The following is a 20744-nucleotide window of genomic DNA, read 5'->3' as shown; positions in this document are numbered from 1 at the left end:
CCAATCTGGAGAAAATGACGTGTTTGAGAATGAATTCCTAGGAGTAATTTTGAGAAAATCAGAAACGAACTTCTATAGCTTAAATAAAATATTCGTTTGATGTTAATAATGATTGACAGTTTTTATTCCGTTTTACTTTTTTGTATATGTAATAGTGTTGTTAACTAGCACTTTGTATCTATTCTTGCTTGTTTTAATAGCGGTGACACACACACACACACATTTAATATTGACACATATATCCTTCTAGCAGTTATACATATACTACTTGTAAAAGAAGGTGTGAAAAAAGTACAAAACTACATAGAGAAACAAAAGCCTACATCAACTGTAGCGAGAAGATATTTTTCGGGCTTATAGCAGTGGTGGCTTTAGCGGGTAGGCCAAATAGGCACAAGCCTACCCAAAAATGTTGAAAAAATATATAAACGCTAAGACATACAATAAAGAGTAAACATATTTTCCAGTATTTATATTAATGATACATAATTATTTAACAAATAGCATCAACTACCACTGTCAAAGTAATTACCTACCGTCAGTAATTAATCAAATATATATGTGTGTCCATAAGCGAGGGAGCAGGCCTATCCAAAATCAAAATTCTAAAGCCACCCCTGACTTATAGAATAACTGTGAAATGAACTAAACAAATGAATATGTACTTGAAGCTAACACAGTTTCTCTTCAATTCTGAGGCAATGTGAGAATTTCATCTACAGCTTAATGTAGGATAGGAACCACATGTTCTTCCGCAGTTAATCGAACCCTAGTGTTCCATTATAAAGGCTAGAACGGTGTCTTTTAGCCACCAAGGAGTTCCTAAGTGAAGAATATAAACGTAATAACATAATATAAAAGAGAACCCTGTCTTTTCTATTTAAGCGTAAGGACTGAACCGCATAAACAATACGCAACTGTTGCAAAAAAAAAAAAAAAAAAAAAACCTTAGTTTTGATACGCCTAGTAATGTAGATTATTTAAAATGTTGGTTCATCCACATGGAATGTGGTTAAAAATGACATATTGTGCTCTGAAATGACTAGAACAACTCGAAACTTTTTCTTTCTTTCTTTCTTTCTTTCTTTAAGGATCGACTTTGAAATTATGTTTGCGTGCAGTAGCAAGGGAGAATGGCGGATGAAAACGTTAAAATAAATGTCCAGTAGACATGCAAAATTACACAAGATAAATAAATGGAAGAACTTGAGTTAGTTTCCAAAACTAACACCCATAAAAAGCAAAGAAAGACAATATCCTCTGCATTTCGAATTAGGAGCTTTCGTCATTTCATGATTCTTTATGGAGAAGAAGAAAACGAGAATAGATGAGAAGCAATAAAAACCTAAATTTACTCCGTGCCTTGTCTTATCGATATATTGGATATTGGAGTCTCATCGTGACTAAAGTCTATTTGTTTCCTGAAGAACATCCTTTACTTAACTTGAGAAAATGAGGTTGTTTTTATTGAAAAGTCTTTTACTTCTTTCTCAAAATACTTTTTCTTCATCTGTCGCTTGAGTTCTCTCTCTCTCTCTCTCTCTCTCTCTCTTTCTTACTCGTTCGCCAATTATTCATTTTTATTCTTTTGTTTGTTTGATTTCCTCTCATCCGTAATGAGCTTCCCAGTGACATAGAGTTCATTTCTGAAAGTTCAGGGGGAACGAATTCGATCTGGATGGACTTTCAGCTGAACTAACATTCAGGATTTTCCCGTTTCGTTCGATTTTTACCAATGCAACACTGATAATTATTTTTGGTAATAATTTAAGTTAATTAATAATCTAGTGATAGAGCGGATCACAAACTTCGAGACACATATTCCGAATAAGTCTGATCCATAACCCGTGTCCCATATACAGTCAGACAAGTGACCCACCGTGGGCCTATTTATCAAAACTACTATAATACTAGTGTAAAATTTTTCTAAATCATATATTTTATACCATGAAATCATGAAAAATTAGAGGATAAGCATTAATATTTAGAAATAACTTATACTATTATTCTAGAATTTCTACTTTAAGACATTTTACGACTCGTGAAACACATGTTACAAGAGTTGTTGCATTGAGAAAGAGACCCCAGATTATGATCCAGTGACCCGTGAACCGGAAACAGCAAAACTTCGTCACACATGGAGGATATCTATGAGGCTGCTGAGTAGTTCTCTTTCTTTTCCCAGTAAATCTATTATTTTCTTTCCCTCTTGTTAGAGCTCCGTCGCGACTGTATGGTTAGCATAGGTGTCGTTGGCACGAGAGATTCGGTTCGATTTCCAATGGGACATCATTGTGATTGGAATTTCACGTTTAGCTGTAGGTCCACGTCTAATATAGCTTCGCTGCAGAACAGAAAGCTAAATTCTAATCAACCAAGTTTCCCTTTCTTTTTTGTGTACGTCAATGTGTATCAACATTGGACTGAAAGATAACTGCAAGATCTATCAGAGTATAAGCGAGTGAGAATCACAGCGAAGAAAATATATATGATTTTGTTATGAAAGATCATCAAATTTTAGTTGTGCAAGCCCGTAAAACTTGCGTAGAATATAATAGATTGCGCCGAGACCAAAGTGTTTCGTTAAATCTTTTTGTATAATCCGTGTTCAAAATCATTGAATTTTTCAATATGGAAGACGAATAAACATGAAATTAAATTTGAAATAGCCAAAACATTGTACCGTTGATTAAGAAATGTCACACCAGGAACAAAATAAGTGAATAATCGAGCTTCCGTTGTGGACATCATTGAAATAATGCTGCAGAGCAGATACTTCGGTTGCTTTCGGATCATCAGATCTGTCCGATTTACCGGGTCACAGAGTCATACGGGTGTGAGAAGCATTACTGAAGCCTAAGTGACCCGGAACTTAGGTGATCCGATAACCCGTGAAATCACTGTTATAATCATCCTTCTTGCTCTTAAAATGAGTTTTTTTCTTTTTCTTTCTTTTCTTTTCTTTTCTTTTCTTTCTTTTTTTGCTTCGTAGATTAGTCAGATGCATTATATAAAGTTCCTGATTGCCCCCGATTTTCGAAGACAGAGTCAAAATTTAATTCGTATCGTATTCCCCGAACCTTTAGAACTAGTTCATACTTTTCATAGTTGAACACTTACCAGTTTCAAAAGTGTTTACTAAATTAGCTAAATCATTGTTTAACTAATAAATCTATAATATCACAAAGAATAGTTAAAATAATGTGTAGTCCCATTATGATAAATGTTAACATGTGAAACTGCCAATGTCCTTATAAGACGATGAATATTTGAGTAGGCTAGAATCAAAACTCATATGTTCCAAAATGTTAAATTTTGGGAAATCGCAAAAAAACGCATATTCCGTTTTGCCCATCTATTCCTTTGGGGGACAATGCTTGTTTTGACGGAAATTAGGCTCACAAACTAATTTTTACTCTCAAAATGTATGAGTGAATACTAAAGTCTGTTCCAGGCAACCTGATAGGAAACTCCCCTACCTCCCACCGCTGTAGGAGGGGAAAGCAAGTCGTTGACCTTCACAGGGAGTTAAGCTTCTCTAATACACAGAATCGTATAAACTCTAAATTCGTACGTCAATTCGCTCGAACTTGATGTTGAGAAAGCACTGCTGTTTCTTTTAGGTATCAAGCCCGAGTAACAAAAACAATTACTGTTTTTAAGCTTTGTCTTGTTGAAAAGTATTGCATATTATTTATGTACTAAAGTTTACCCTTCTGTAAAACATTTTATTGGTGTAACAAATACCGAAAACATTAAAATCAATGAGTTTAATTTGCCCAATTTTGTATGAAAGTGGAAGTTGATCCCTAACACGAATACAAGAACGGGAACTGTGGGGTTTCGAAAATAAAATGTCGATAAAAATGTTTGGAGCAAAACAGGTGAATTAAAACGCTATACAAGCTTTTATTTCACAACAACTACAAGTCACCGAGTATTATAGAAATAGTGAAGTTAATACGTATAAAATAAGCATGACACGTTGCTTGTATGGGAAAAACACACCAAGTGATTAAGCCCTATTCAAAAATCCTAGGAAAAAGAGACTATTAGGTGCGCGAAAGAGAAGGCTTCCGGACAATGTAAGGCAGGATCTTTGAAGGATGGTTGATAACAAACATGGTAGCTTGACTTTTCGCAGCTTAAAATCTTATGGAAATGTTTGTTTTTGCTACGATGAGCCTTTGAGCTCTTTAAGCCAAAGCGTTCATTATTTTCGTATAATTGAACGAATTCATATTTGTCGTTACTCTTTCTTTCTTATACAATACTGAACTCTTGTTACAAAATTAGACTATCCTGCATGCCTGGGGCCGCGGTGGCTCAGTGGTAGAGCTTTCACCTGTGGTGCATGGGGTTCCTGGTTCGATCCTAATTCGCGCCAAGTGAACTTTATGGTGGACAAACACCACGTGCGTTGGTTTCCTCGGGGATCTTCTGTTTCCTCCCACTTTCTTCATTCCACATTTCTTTCATTTCTTACGATCACCGTCTCCTTTAGCCTAGCCGGCATAATCGTGGGACGTAGAACTTATAAAGACTTCAGTTTCGGTTTTCGATTTTATATTATGAAATTATTGTATTAATAAGTAAATACCCATTCAATTACCAACCCTGCCATCACTTGCTATTCCAACATTGTATCATAACCCTGACTGCCAAAGGAAGAAAAGTAAACAATACAACTGTTCAATAAAATTTTCATTATAACAATACGTATTACTTACCTCACTAATACAGGCAAATGTAACTGTTTCAAAATACGTAGTGTTATTATGAAATAAAGTTGTAATTATTTAGACATATTTGGGTACACTCTATATTTCCGTGTGCGGGGGCTTGGTGGAAGACGGAACACCAACATTCACCAGTACTTGAGCGTGGTAGGGGGAAAAACTTCTTCTTTTTCCTATCAGGTTACGTGAAACAGATTATAGTTCTAGTTTTATTCACGCATAAAATCTGAAATTTGTGAGTTTTGATTCTAATGCAAGAAACATGCGAGTTTTGATACTAAACATGAGTTAACTTCAAACTGTTTGGGTTCGAAAGCAAGACAATCTGTGTTAGAAATGAAGTAGAAGGTTCGACATTCATTCATGCTTTATTCTGAATAAAATAAACTGAAATTGTATTGTATGTTCATGTGAAACACGTGATGCTGAGAAAGTATACCGAGTTTAAACTACGTCGGAATTATCTCCTTCAACAGGCTAACATACCTCCTGAACGTCTTGGATGAATACTTCTGGTTTAGATCGGAGGTTCGCGTAAAACTGTAGGTCTGGCTGTTGCCTTCAATCCACACCAAAATGAGCTGCTATCACATTCTCCACATCCTTCAGCTTTTGCTCGGATAGATTGTTCTTCGGAGCTACTGTTTCAGGATTTTGTGTTGGCACACTTTTCTTCGCTTTCAGTACAGATTTATACATTCCTGTATCCATTTTTGGTATGCTGGTTCCTCTCTTGTGAAGAATTTTTGGCATAAGGTTCTTTTCTTTATGTAAACACGCTTGCTCTTGGAAATCTGAAAATGCCAAGCGCCAGGATTTTTCATAAGATCCGCTGCTAATCCCTTAAAGTCAAGCACCTTCACATCCTTCCCTACACGTTTTACTGTAGAAACTGTGAAATGATCTCATACACATCTTCTGGTTTTGTGATAACCTCAAATCGTTTCATCTTTTTTTTCTATAATCCCAAACACGCGATCTGGGGGAATGAAACTGTGTCCTGTTATTGGATAAAGTATTTCGATTTCCTTGATATGTGGTGGCGCTCGTCGTACAAACCAATAGTGGCACATGGCTACAAGTGCTGAATTTTTATTTTGTCTTGTACATCCATCAGATAACCTAATATGAACAAGTCTACGGAACTCAGAAAGTGAAATACACACGAGGAAACTAAATTTGAATCCTGATTGTACTCGTTTTCAGTCCAGCAATAAGACGTTGAAGTGGATTTACTGATCTCCGATTTACTGTGTCCCTGTACGATGTTAAAATTTAGTACATACACTTGACGACTATAATAAGTTTTCTGATCTGGTACTTGAGGTAAGGGAAGATTCTTCTGGCAATTGTACGAAAGAAGCAGTGTTTCTGGATACTCGTCCTTCAAATGTTCATAAAAGACTTGCTAACGAAGTCGATGAAGTGCATTTTCGTTCTGTAACGCCTCTTTCTTCTTGTCATCTTTCTCGTGTTCCAATCGTTCGTTGAACAAACATTTTTGGACGGCGTCTTAAAGCTAATGTTGTATCGCGTGTTGAATATATCACGGAAAAAGGCCAGCTTGACAGATGGGTTTTCTGGTTGTGATAAATAACACTCCTACAATTTTTTAAAACGTTCAAATGGCTTGTAAGATACACCCGTTTTACTTTACCACGACAATAATGAGATTCCACACATTGCAGTTTGTTTATAAAGTTCATGACATACTCTCTCTTCGGTTTGTAGATAGCTTTTTGTTTGAAACCTCCTTTCTCTTTTCGGTAATAAAGCCCGTAACATGAAATTCTTTTGTGATCCTGTTCACTCTGAAACGGGAAATTCCTAGAATACCCATGAAAGATTCCATACACATAGGTGTTCTCTCTCTATGCGTGTTCCTCACAAAGTACTTTGTCACTCTCAGCAACACATCTTTCGCAGTCACACCAAGTTTCTCCTTCCTAGTTCGACGCCGACTAACATTGCGTATTTCAACATTTTTCAGAATAAATTGATCCTGGTACATTTTCTCAGGCTTCTTATGGAATAGAGCATGAAAGTCTCTGATGTTGTTCATATTTAGTGTTCTACATCTGAAGGTCCCTTTTTGTGATTGCACTTCGGGTATTGGAGCAGATCTAAAGATCGGGTATTGGTACCTGTGAAACAGAGAAAACATTCTTGAGAACAATGAAATGTAGTCCAACAAGCATTGTTATCTTCTGCTTCATTTTTGACAGAGATCACCCAATCGTATTCAACTTATACACGGAGAAAAATGCATAATCCAGTCGGCATGTAAATGCTGTTTTTACCAGGTTACGCGCGTCACCACATTAAGTAATGTTGTTTCATCCGTAGTACGATCTACACCACCGTCCAGCGAAAATTTTGTATTGTGGGACCACCATTTTAAATCTAGAATTAACGCCATACGCATTCCGACGGTGGTAACTTATGTAATATAATGTTGTTACCACCTTTCTACGGCTGTCCCCTCTTGGTTCTTTCTAAATCTGTGACTCCCTACCTTACGAGAGTAATAGTCTTTAACACGAAATCAATCATGTGAATAAAATTATCCAATCACAGCGAGTCTAGTTCGACACCGAACTCCAGACTTGGCATGGTGTTCCCACCTGCTGTACTTTTATACATGAAATTACATTACTTAAGGAGCGCACCCGCGTAAATATGATGTATCCACACAGAAATCCTAGTCCTTTTTTTCTCAGTGTACGTAAGATAAGAATTTATACAAATGTAAGAGAACACTCCATCTCCCGTTTAATGATAATAAAGCTTAGTATACGTCCTTATCTTGTCTGCTTTTCTTTGTTCTTCTTCGAGGTCGAGGGATCACATTTCTGTTTTCTTGCCTGTTCACCAGGACTAACAAGCGATACAGCTACGTTCATGATACACGTTTTCATTCACAGACTGTCTTTATCTCTATTTTACACTGAGATGATTGTTATTCAGTAACTCTCCGCAAATCACAGTAGCAACAAAACAACACTGAACTGAATTACACAACAGCCCCCTTTCATACAAAGAGAAACATGGCGGCTGCGCACCACCAATGAAGCTCTCTTATTGGGTGACACGAATTCAGAATCAAAACTCTCATGATCCGGTGAAACATGTCACTTTTGACATGCACCACCAACTTTGCACTCGATTTTGAAACTGAATTTGTGTGTTTAAAGACGAACTGATTTCATATTTAAATTGCTCGCATTTAGTACTACAAGAATCCACTGTTATCACGATTTGTCATTTTTTGGAACTTGTGAGTTTTGATTCTAGCCTACTCATGATTTGAACCATTACTAAGATCAAACCAGCGGTTAGTGTTACTATACTTACCATCTAAATAAGAGATTAACTATTAAAATCTCTAGGTGCTGTTGGTGTAAGCTTAATAAACTAATGTTGAACTCATAATTTGTCTCTTAAGGGAGTAGATATCTGCTAAGATTTAAGATAATCTATACTGTTACTATCAAAAGGTACATAAATTTCTTCCCTTTTAAGGAAATCAAAACATCAAAACCCTTCCTAATTATGTTTGAATTGACAAACTTCCTTGCGTGCTGTCATAGATAATTCCTGTGTAATTTGCATCTCATCTCTCTGTATCTCTGCCAATATTGAATTTGTGCAAGTGAACAATAAATTCGTATTCCGTGGAGCAAAATGCCTCACCAAATTTCATCAGATATAGCCTAATATTTCAAAAGAAACATAACACAAAGGCTAGTCAATATCAGTAAAACCAACTAGTCAGTCTTTTCAAATGTAGCTTTTGGAGTAAGTAGTATATTGTTTTAACACCAAAATAAAACATGACAGACGTCTTTTAACTGCGTGCATGATCAAGTTCCTCCTGAAAAGTGGGCAAGACAAAGCTATGGTGTTCTCTTTTTTTAATTGGTTTGAATTAAAAATGATGAGACTTTCGTTAATTTTAGTGGTTCTTTCTATACTAAATGAGGTATTGCCAGGATTTGCCTCCATTAAAATAATATCTTATCTTCTCAGATGAACTGGTAATTCGTGATTCTTTTTGTTTGTTTGTTTGGGGTAAATTTGGAAAAAAACAAAAATTGAATTGCTTCGTTGATCACGATAAGCTAGGTTCTGCTGGTCCGGACCCCTCCCCCCTCCCCTGAAATTTTGACTTAGACCCCGTAAATTTAGTCTAATTTTGGGGTGATTTTATACATTTTAATATAATTTCTCACGTATTGAATTTGGATCCCCCAGTGGCGGATCCAGCCCGGGGCCGGGGAAACGTAGCTCCCCAGTTTTCCGAGTAACAAGAGTAACTTAAGCTATTATTAATATATTTTTGGAAGTTTATAGTAAACTCATTATATATCTACCATAGTCTGGGTTCTGGCTAGTCCTCCAGCTTTTACCTTCTAGATCCGCTACTGAATCCCCCAAAAGCTTTTGACCTTTCCCGAAATTAATTCCTGCGTACGTGATTGACTAACAAACGTCATCATTTCCGTCTCGCACATAGACAAAATTACAGGTATCGATTTGACAAATAGAACTTGCTTCTCTACACAATCTCGGTATTACCACTTCGGATTTTTTGTTGTTTGGACATCTGAAGAGGCATCTTCTAGCAAGAGTTTCACAATACCTTTATTTTTGATAGTCAAAGTATAACGTTAGTTTTTTGCTCATTATATATCGTATTCTTTTTGTAGATTACTTTCAGGCTTGCAAAAAAAAGTAATGGGAATGCACATATAAAAATGATGATAGCCTGCAGATGATAGCTGGGCTCCACTCATTTCTGGAATGATATCTAATGTTTGGCACTAGGGATGGAGCCGAGACGAGACCTCTATAAATCTCGGTCTAGTTCCAGCATGGCCGTCTTGCTCGTCTTGTTTCGTCTCGAATACATTATGTAAAATTAAAAACGTATGAGTAATATAATTTTTGCAACCTCCTATTTCCTCTTATTTTCTTCACTTTATTCTTTGATTACAATTACCATAGCATATGTGCCCTTTGTAGTTAAACGGATAATGTGATAGTCCAAGCGTAGATATTTGGTGAGCTTCAGCAAGACTATAATGAGTATAATTTTACATCCAAAGTTTCGCGTTTATTGTCCATTGCATCCGGGTTTCCATTTTCTTCAATACATTTCTATTATTATTATTAGAGTATGTTTATTGGGAGAAACAACGTCTTTCAGATGGCAAGCAGAAATTAATTTCTACAGGCGTCGATGATTCTAGGAATTTGATTGATTAAACTTTGTTTAGATGTTCAGTCATCATAGGCGTACTATTTTATGTGGAAAAATGTAGAATAAAAATGGATCTATTACGTAACAATAATTTTACTTTTCTTAATGCGTTAATTGACATCTCTTCTTCATTATTTAACAGATTATGGAGAATATTCACGTACTCAATAGTCTTTTCACTAGCGTAATCAGTAACAAGCGGATCAAATCTCCTCCCAAACCTAAATGATAATATGTATTCTGGAGTACGTACTGATTAAAGTAAATTACGGTTTAAAAAGGAGCCTCATTCATCAGCTTCTCCCTAAACCATGTCTCATTATTTACTTTTATACAGATTATGATTTTACCATGTTCTTAATAAATCACATTTTATTACTGTACTCCAATTCTATAATATTTTTGCCCTGGTTTTCTTTCATTAATTTTGGCTCCTCTTCAACAATAAATAGCATCCGAATTGTTACGATAGAACAACACTACAAATGTCATTAGGTGTAATATTTTGTTAAGTTTGAATTACTATATGTTTCATTCTTTGAGCATAAATATCCTGACATTGTTGCCTTCAGACTTGTGTTACTTATACACTTACATTTCTGCATTTTGAGCATTTTATTCGTGTGGGGTGCATATCATCATCTTGTGGTTCTCCTTCATCACGCAATAATTCAGCTTCTTTCTTCGCGATCTCCTATGATGGTTATTTCGCTCTAACATTTTAAAATTTGCTCTTGTATCAGTTTGTGCTATTCTTAGACTCATAATCTTCCACTGCAGCACTAATATAGAAAATGAGGTTTCTGGGCCACCAATATGTTTTTCCATTTTCTTTCTTTTTTTGTAATTTTCTTTATTTTAACAAAAAAGTTACCTAAAGTGAAGGCTAACTTAAATTTGAGGTTTTTAAGCGTCAATCACATATTATTGATCTATACTAGCAAGTTTTTAATATATGCTTCTGGTTTTCCGAGATATAAACCTCCTTTTTCTTCGTACTGGAGCCAGAGGTAAAGATAAAACAAAACTTAAAAACAAATGGAACCGGAACCAAACACTGAAATTGAAAGTGTCATAGGTGAGTATTGTTACCTAATAGAAATACTCAGTGAAACAGAAATAGGAAAAAACACATATTTTATTTTAAAAAAAAAGTCTAGAAAACGCTGAGAAATAATAAAAAAAATTAAAAATTCTCATTTGAAAATGTCTCTATTAGATCTCGCATCATGGAGCAGACCCTACTTATACATTAGTTTCATCTGTTTGGTTTCGAAAATAGAATAGTTCTTTCTTTTGGTAAATTGGATAATGGCTGAGTTTCAAGTAATTTGATTCAACGGAATTGATTTTTTTAAAAAAAAAATCCAAATGAGCACAGCATCACCATGCAACATTATGAAATAAAAAAAAAGTTTGCACAGTACTAGAAGATCATGACATTGATTTGATTTGACTTCCAGTTTAGCGCCATTTTCAACAGCGAGGCTATATGAAACGTGGACCTATAATCAAAACATGGGATCCAAACCAGATAAGTTCTCGCCGGGAACCGAATCCGGGTCTCCTACGCGAAGAGCGAGTACGCTAAATCATGACATTGTATACAAGAAAGGGGATTAGTATATATTCAAAAGTAGACTGAGGCATTAGAAAGAACGTGGGTATTATATGATCTGTGCTATTACTCAGTAAGAAATTATTACTTTTTGCTAACAGAAATACTATCATACTTGTATAAACATATTTCATATATTTTATGAAAAAAATATAACAAAATACATTACACATGAGTGTTTCTATATAAAACGATCCTTGTCCAATTTGTAAAAAACTTATTTCAAGATTTAATGTTATTAAACACAAAAACATGAGAGAAAATAGACGAAGCACTTCAAAACACAATAGTTTAATAAAGAAATATCAATATGAAATTGATCGAAGAAATATATCTTCAGCTGTAAATAAAAAGATTATACTATCCATATAGGAAATCAGCTTTAGATAGTAATTTATATTTATAATGAAAATTTAACATGTCACATATTTTTTAGTTGAAATTACACCAAGTTACTGATGATTTAAAATAACTACCATCAAAACCAGCATAAAGCAAATTTTAAATGATCAACAAGCTTTTAAAACCCCAAGAGTAGCGAAGTAATGAGGATTTTATGTTAGTTCAGGCAGTACATATATACAGAAGGAACTATTTTGAATGTTCGTAACCTACTTGTACATAACTTTGAAATAATTTTTTTTTTTCGATAAGTAAGAGCTTGCAACAAAAGATCTGGGATAGTTAGTACTTGAGACACCAGAATATAGATTGGATATTTTATGTAGCGACTTCCTTCCTTTAGTTGGAAATCGATTTATATATCTTCTGAATAAGTAAAATAACAATGAACTTGTTCTTAATACAAGAATCATGAGTATAATAAATGCTGCGTGAGGAGTATATTAGCTCGTCTTCAATCAGTTCCATGCAAGAATTATTCAAATCGTATCTAGAAATATTATGATTATTATGTAATGTGGTTTTCACTTATAGATATTAATTTTTTAGATATGTCTGTATTTGAAAATCAATATAGAAAACTATATTGAAACAAAACACCTATATTTGCTAATGTTTATGATTATGACAATAAAACATATCTTGTTTTCCACTTAGAACTAGAGATAACAAAATTGACTTCAATAACATAAATTATTAGTATTACTCTTTAAAGATTTGAAAATTTAATATGAATGTTCCGTACATTATCTGATATTGTAATTGCAAACTTCTCTTCACTAGTTAAGTAAAACTGCTTTTTGCATGTATGATGTAATGATGTAAATATTTGTCATAATTATTAAACGGTTACTGCATTTTCTGACGAACGTAAAGAAACATATAATTTTATGAAAATTATATGTGTACTTCATGGAAATTATATGTGTACATCAAAATGTTAAATCCTAGTGAAAATTATAAATTTAAAAATAAATATCCACATTACTAACTGCAGTTATGATTATCGCTGATTTTGAAGATTTTTGAAGCCAATCTTTACGTGTATGTCTGACAAAAGAGAATCGTACATATTACAAATACAACTACATGAGTTAAATAGTTTCAAATATCTCATTGTTTGGAGAGAAATTATTAGACGTTATATATAAATCAAGAATAATTGTTATATGGAGTTCAAAAGTTCTAAACTTATCTAGAAACGAACAAATTTTGCCAAATGTTATAATACTTTTAACGCTGGGTGGACTTCGAAAATTGGCAAGTACCAACCGGGAAATTGAACCCAGGACCACGCAGACGGACTACTGTATCCCTTGGTTTACCATATACCTAGGTAAATTACAAGTAGTCGCATAATCTCAAATCATGCAAGATCACGATTATAATTATATATATATTTCCGTTTGTGGTAGATTACCTGCTGCACAAATTGAGAAGCTTCTGTGTTACACGATTCTCCATCAACCTCTTTGTCTAGACGTTAGAATAATCCTCTTTGATATTAAGTGGATTATGGAACCATGAACTGCCTAGCGTCAATTTTCTCCCGCGGAGAATACACTTACTACCTGGTGTTATATGAGAGAACTCCACATCAAAAATAAAACACTTACCAAATCGCTTTTATGAGTAATTACGCTGAACACCAAACTATACTTCCTGCCATTACAGCCATGAGCATCTGTTGCTAGGTTCTTCGACATTTCGATACATCAAAAGACAGACCAATTGATATATTCAAATATATCCAACATACATACCTACATATACAAGGAACGTTCAGTATGTCTTGCACATATGATTATTAGTTGCAATATAATGATGAAATCTCATGTGAGCAAACTGTGGTACTTCGGCTACAAGACCATGACACTCAACGTAGCCTCCATCTGCTGTAACGCATCTCGTTCAACGTTTTTTACATGCCTTGAATGCATTTCGGTAAAATTCAAGTTGAATTTTACACCATTGTTTCACCCAATTAACGAGAGCCTTGTCACTGTAGAATGTTTTTCCTAGCAGACAACTAAACAGGAAGAAATACGAAGGGAACAGCATACGTACCATAGGATGCGATCTTATTACCTAAAATACCATACTGGCAGTAGCCCTTTAACGGTAATAATAGAATCAACGGAATATCGTGAAATTGTGGCCTACAAAACATATTCACTGATACATTTAATGGTATTAATTAATGCGCCTTTTTAAGCATCTGTCGATCTGTAAATACTACTTCTTATTTGAAACAAGGAGAAACATGATTCACGAGTTTCTTTAGTAATACTCTCGGCCAACCATGGAGGTCCATCTTTTATGGTCTTGGCACTGTAACTTCAGCGCTATCGCAATTTCGGTGATGATTGAAGGTTTTGAAGTCGCAATTCGACCGCGGATTTTGAGGCTACACAACTTTCATCGGAATGTGTTTGTAGAAAGAAGTCGTTCCAGATGCTGATGGAATTTTTTTTAGATAATTTTGCAGTATTAGCTCTACGTGACAGTGATTTCTGTCATCTAGTCTTAATCTTCATCCACTATTCTTCTTCTCTGGTGATACGTTGCTATAATTATGCAGGCTTATGTCATCATTCTTCAATATCATTACCATAGATATACATACAATATCATATTGGCAGTATTAGATACACTTCCTTCAGACAGACTCTGTTCTCTTTCAAAATTGGAGAGATCTTCCATTTTGCACTACCAATGTCTAACTTATCAAACACAGGAATCCGACTACATCGCTTAGCATACTACTACCAATCAACACAACACTGGTTCATTCACTTCTGGTATTACAAAGACTGGTTTGTCATCAAATATAAAATCAAACATCTTAATCGCACCGATCCAATACATTTCAAAATATTGCCCTTAAACCCACAAATCCAATGCTAATTGGAATTTTTTAATACCTTATTCTTGACTTATTTCAATTCTAATAAGAGTAATTCGTAAATTTTCACGTAAACACGCATCGTGTTTAATTAAAGTAAGATATTTTACGAAAGTTACTTTGAAATATATATTTACACTAAAGTTGTAGGTAGATTGACCATTTGGCTCCGGACATATCTTAATCACAAGATAAAGAGCTCATTAATAAACCTCAAGTAACGCACACTTCATGGTGATTGAAAATCAAGTACTTTATCAGCCCAAGCCCAATCTAGCCCGAATGTACCTAGGCACAGACCAGCTCGGGCCCGGAAATGTTTGGAGGTTTTTGGTCCGGCCCGGCCGCCGCTAAGCAACACCGATTGCAAATATTGCATTGTTTGTAATATTTTTTACTCCACCTCCATATACCCAGACTTCAACACTTGGCTTTATTCTAATTATCGTTTAACGGAAGTCAATGATTATTGAAGAACTGTAATTAATCGGCTCAAAGAAATAGTGGAACTGGGCCGTCAAAGTTTAGGCCGTTCAGGTCACTAGTTTGGACCCGAGTATACAGTAATTCTTAAGTGTTAAACATACGCTTTGTTTGAAAAAATAGGAGAAATTTTACGAAATTAATTGCTAAACATATTTGTTTTTTTTTTTTAATTGAAGGTAAATTCATCCTTGTTCTTAATCGATTTAACTCCAACCAGCGTGCATCCGCATCAAGTTCGCGAGCACATGCGAGATTCCCCCAAGGTGAACGTTTGGTGTGCAGTGAGCAAATTTGGAGTGATTGGACCCTTTTTTTGAAAAAAAGAAGACCGTCAGAGGAAAAAATTACCTTGCCATGCTCAGCACATTTATGGAGGAGAACGTACCACTTGTCATTCTCCAGCGAGAGTACTTTCAGGTCACTAGTTTGGACCCGAGAATAGGGGTAATTCTTAAATGCTGAACATACGCTTTGTTTGAAAAGTAGAAGAAATTTTACGAAATTAATTGCTAAACACACACATACACACACACTCACACACACACACACACACACACACACATATATATATATATATATATATATATATATATATATATATATATATATATATATATATATATATATATATATATTAAAAAATTGAAGTTAAATTCATCCTTGTTCTTAATTGATTTCAACTCCAACCAGCGAGGAGGTGTTTTGAAGACAGAAGTAAAATAAACTCTACATTGCATCAAATAGAATAATTTCTACAAAAGTTTAATGAAAAATCTGGTCATTTCTAGAACTGGGTCACTTAGTACGCTATATGTTTAGAGTACCGGTGTTCTTGTAAGTAAATATGTTGAATGTCGTACCTGAGAATTTCAAGTCATTCAATACCTAACGAGTATTGGCTCAAAAAGTAGAGCATTAGTTTTTTTCTTACATGCACTGTCTCATAGTAGAATCTGTAACGTTTTACATCATAGGTTATATGTAGCAGTGGCGGCGGTTGGACGTTAAAAGTGAGGGGGCAAGACATGATCTGAATATTTGTATATAATTGTTAGTTTTCCTGGTTGTTTCTAACATTTTGTTTGATGAAAGGTTGCATAACTAATAGGATACTATATTTTCAGTTAAAATCCCGTATATCGTACATAATAGTTTATTAAGTAAATTGAGAAGAACAATGCAAGTAGATACTATACTGTTTTGGTGTTCCGGATCATAGTGGATCGGCTGTTCTCGGAAAACAACAACGAAATGAGCCGAGGAAGCATGCTTCTTTCAGCCAGTGTATCCAAATACTCTTATATGTACGGAAATGGTAGTGTAGTCGAATTGCTGAGGGAGTTTCACACTTTCATCTTTGCTTTTTCATCGGCCACCATGAATCTTCGAATTTTCAATAAAACATTTGTCGGTGTAGGCAACGGCTGACAAGCTAGTACGCGTCGATTCGCCGTCTGTGAAATTTAATTATTATGTATTGACAATGCCCAAATGTACCGAATTGAACGGCAGTATATTTTTTTAAAAATGTAATCTTGCAATAAGGAAGTACAATTGTACGAATATCTATGAAATGTTGTTCTAATCCAAATGCACTTATCAACATACCCTCGTTATAGGATTAATTTATTGGGAAATGACACTTATACATTCACTGACATAATAATAATAATAATAATAATAATAATAATAATAATAATAATAATAAATAAAACATTGGTGGTTCAGCAGCCCTTAGGGGCATTTGTCTACCATTGAACTGATATATCACGTGGTGACCTACGGTGTCACGACTCCCTTCACTTTCTTGTACCCCTTATTCGACACATTAATTGCTTCCCTGTAGCCTCATCGCTAGAGCGCTCGCCTTGGGCGCGCGTGGTCGCGGATTCGTTTCCCGCAGTCACCTCAATAGTTGGGATTCAAAAACAGAAGTGGTTCGGATCCCAATTTAAACTCTGGGTCCCGTTTTTTCATAACTCCTAGCCCCTGGAAATGAAACTAAAAGATGAAGATTGACAGTCGGTCACTCTACCGACTGAGCTATATGGCAACCCATTATTATTATTATTATTATTATTATTATTATTATTATTATTATTATTATTATTATTATTATTATTATTATTATTATTATTATTATTATGTGACTTGAGAGCTTCTGGTTTTTAGGTAGCTTCTGATGGTCTCACAATTAACTCGCTTCACTCTCTAAATCTGGTTTATGCAGTGTGCGAACTAAGGGACATTGTACTGGGGGAGATACACTGTACTTCAAAGAAGATAACATGGGGACATCCAAAACTTATCATCCAGCACAACAAGGGGAGAAATCCTCCTGATCCACCCGTTAATTCGCACACTGGGTTTATGTGAGCAAACTTCGCTACTATTTCCTTCACGTATAGGCTTCGTATCTTTGGTGAAAAAGGTACCGAAACACTTCGCTTTGGTGCAAAAAATTAAATTGGTGTGGGTGTAACGTCCCTTTTTAGCAGCTCAGGCCATATCAGAGACAGGAGCACAGTGTTGCCCACCACAAACTCTCATGGCGAGGCCGGGAAGTGAACCCGGGACCCTTGAACCAGAGTGAGTACCACTGAGCTACCGTGCCCCCTCGCTTTGGTGCAGAAATCGGGCCTAATTAAAATATCAAATTCGAATAAATAAAGAGTACGTTTGTTATTAAGCACAAGCTCAGTAATTAACTTTCTATTAAACCTATACAATTGTAATCTTTCATCAGTTCTGAAATTTTTTCTTAACTTCCCCTATGATATTTTCTCAACACATCCATTATACCATAAGGCCATGATACCTTCTTCAATGATCAAGCTATCTTCATGTTTGACACTTATTTCACAATGTTCTCTTAGATCTTGTCGGAAAAATGATATTTTTGCGTATTTCTTGTGGAATGCGATTTGGCTTTCCTTTTTGGGTAGCCACCCCACCCCCACACACACTCATTAACAAACAGAAGGAGGTTATTTACCTGACAGCAAACTGTTTTGTTTTTAGGAGGTAGCAACACTTGCAGTGAAACTCGTGAGGGGTGTTGTGTTGCCAATTTTATACAAACAAACCCTTGGCTTTCTATTTTTCTTTTTGTTGTTATTTTGAAGTGTGGTGACATTTTGTTTGAGGTGCTGCTCTCGTTTCAACCATATTCCTCCTTTTTTTCTTGTGTTCTTTAAAAGATAATTCGTATGTAATTCACGTCATATACCTACGTAGATGAAAATCTGTGCATTATGTATTCTTTTTAGTGATGCGTGTGCGTGTGCGTGTGAGTGTTGTGTAAATAGGTAAATAGAATTTTAGTTATAGAATTAATAGTACTATTTTCTAAGTGGTATATTTACAAGGTTATTACCACATTTATATTTAAACGCTGCTTTTAGTTCTGGGCTAACTTGATATAATATCAAAATGGAAAATCACAACAGACTTGTTTCTCCCCAGTGTTATAAGAAACAGTCTAAACATATTTTGACAAGTGGCGAAAGACAACTTGTTCTTAACGTATATTCGTATTTTCGGGATGGACCCAACAACCGCATTTCAGTTTCCGAGGCAGTAAGACGTACACACGATGCGACTGGTATTGCATGCAATGTCGACTTTTTATGACATAAGACAGGAATTTATTAAAGGGGGTGGTAAACTACAAACACCGAGGAAAAAGCGTCCAAATGACACACGAAGAACCCGGCTACAAATTTATGACGACTTTACCAGAAAAGCTATCAGAAGACACGTTCATAGTTTTTTCAGAGAAAACGAACTACCCACTATTGCAAAAATTTGTGAACGATTAAATCAAGTTGGTGGACTTCCCAAAATCGAACCATGGACTTTGCGCAAGCTTCTGAAGGAGATGGGGTTTAAATTCATGAGACAAAAGAAGAACTCCTTGTTGATTGATAACAGAGACGATATTGTATCTTGGAGACACCGATATTTGAGGGCAATCAAGAAAGCCAGAGAAGACGGAAGGCCCATAATTTATACTGACGAGACATGGGCGAATTTGGGTCACACAAAATCCAAAAGATGGGTTGACACGACAATCAAATCAGCCTCTCAAGCGCAGCGCGAAGGACTTACTACAGGTCTAAAAGAACCACGGGGGAAGGGGGAAAGAATTATTCTGGTCCATGCAGGATCTGAAGATGGATTTGTGCCTGGAGCGCAGCTGTTGTTTCGGGGGAAGAAAAAGAGTGGGGATTACCATGGGGAAATGAACGCTGAAGTTTATGAAAAATATTTTAGAGAGCAGCTTTTACCGAACGTGCCCCCAAATTCAGTTTTGTTATTTGATATTGCAAGTTATCATTCACGCAAAGCTGAAAAAGTTCCTAGTAAAAGAAGCACCAAAAAGGAAATCCAGATTTGGTTAACAAACAAATCCATCTCTTGGGACCCTTCAATGACCAAAGTAGAGCTTCAACAAATTTTAGAAAAACACAAAGCAAAATAATGTGAAAAATTTGTATTAGATGAGATGGCTAAAGCTGCTGGACATGAAGTTGCACGTTTACCACCTTTTCACTGTGAGCTGAATCCCATAGAAATGGTTTGGGGTGCAGTGAAAGAACACATTGCCAGTGGAAACAAGCATTTTGGAGCGAATGAGGTGCTGCATCTCATGGAAGAAGGCATTAATAAAATAGGGGGGAGCAATGGAAAAACTGTGTTGAACACGTGAAAAGGTTAGAAAATTGCATGTGGGAGATTGAAGGATTAATTGATCATGATCATGACCCCGTTATCATCAACTTGGAAAGCGATAGTGACACCGATGAAAGTGACGATTTAGGTGTGGGTGTGTTGGAAGATTCTCACAGTGATAGTGACATTGAAATGGTAGATAGAAATGACGATGTAGTATATTATTCTGCTAATTCGAAAAGTAGTAGTGAAACGGACACTGCAGATGAAACTGATGAATTAGAAATAGGTACTTTGCGAAATCCCAGGGCCAATCAGGAAAGTAACAGCGACACGGACACTGCAGATGAAACGATTGAATTTGGAATGGGTGTTTTGCGAGATGCCTGAACTGGTGAGTACACTAATTTTACTTGCTTGCGTTATACTTAATTTTGAAGTTAGGTCTACTAAATTGCTCTCTGTCACCAATAACACCAATATTAAAAATAAAAGTAGACTGAGATCGGACCCTGTGGAACCCTGAGAGCATTATTATTATTATTATTATTATTATTATTATTATTATTATTATTATTATTATTATTATTATTATTATTATTTCATCAGTAGTTAGTTATGGTTACACTACGAGAAAAAATAGGGAGGGAAACTGCA

At 35.4% G+C, this 20744-nt stretch overlaps 1 protein-coding gene across 1 annotated transcript; it reads left to right on the top strand.

The window, feature by feature from the left end:
* The first annotated feature begins 19029 nt into the window (after positions 1-19029).
* Positions 19030-19896, top strand: LOC145672423 (uncharacterized). The gene has a single exon (XM_081741584.1). The coding sequence runs from the start codon at positions 19030-19032 to the stop codon at positions 19894-19896; it is 867 nt and encodes a 288-aa protein (XP_081597710.1).
* The last annotated feature ends 848 nt before the right edge of the window (positions 19897-20744 follow it).

Source organism: Thermobia domestica, chromosome 1 (assembly GCF_964235325.1).
Source record: "Thermobia domestica chromosome 1, izTheDome1.hap1.1, whole genome shotgun sequence".
Taxonomy (NCBI): Eukaryota; Metazoa; Arthropoda; class Insecta; order Zygentoma; family Lepismatidae; genus Thermobia; species Thermobia domestica.
The sequence above is the reverse complement of the archived record's forward strand: the minus strand, read 5'-3'. Positions and strand labels throughout refer to the sequence as shown.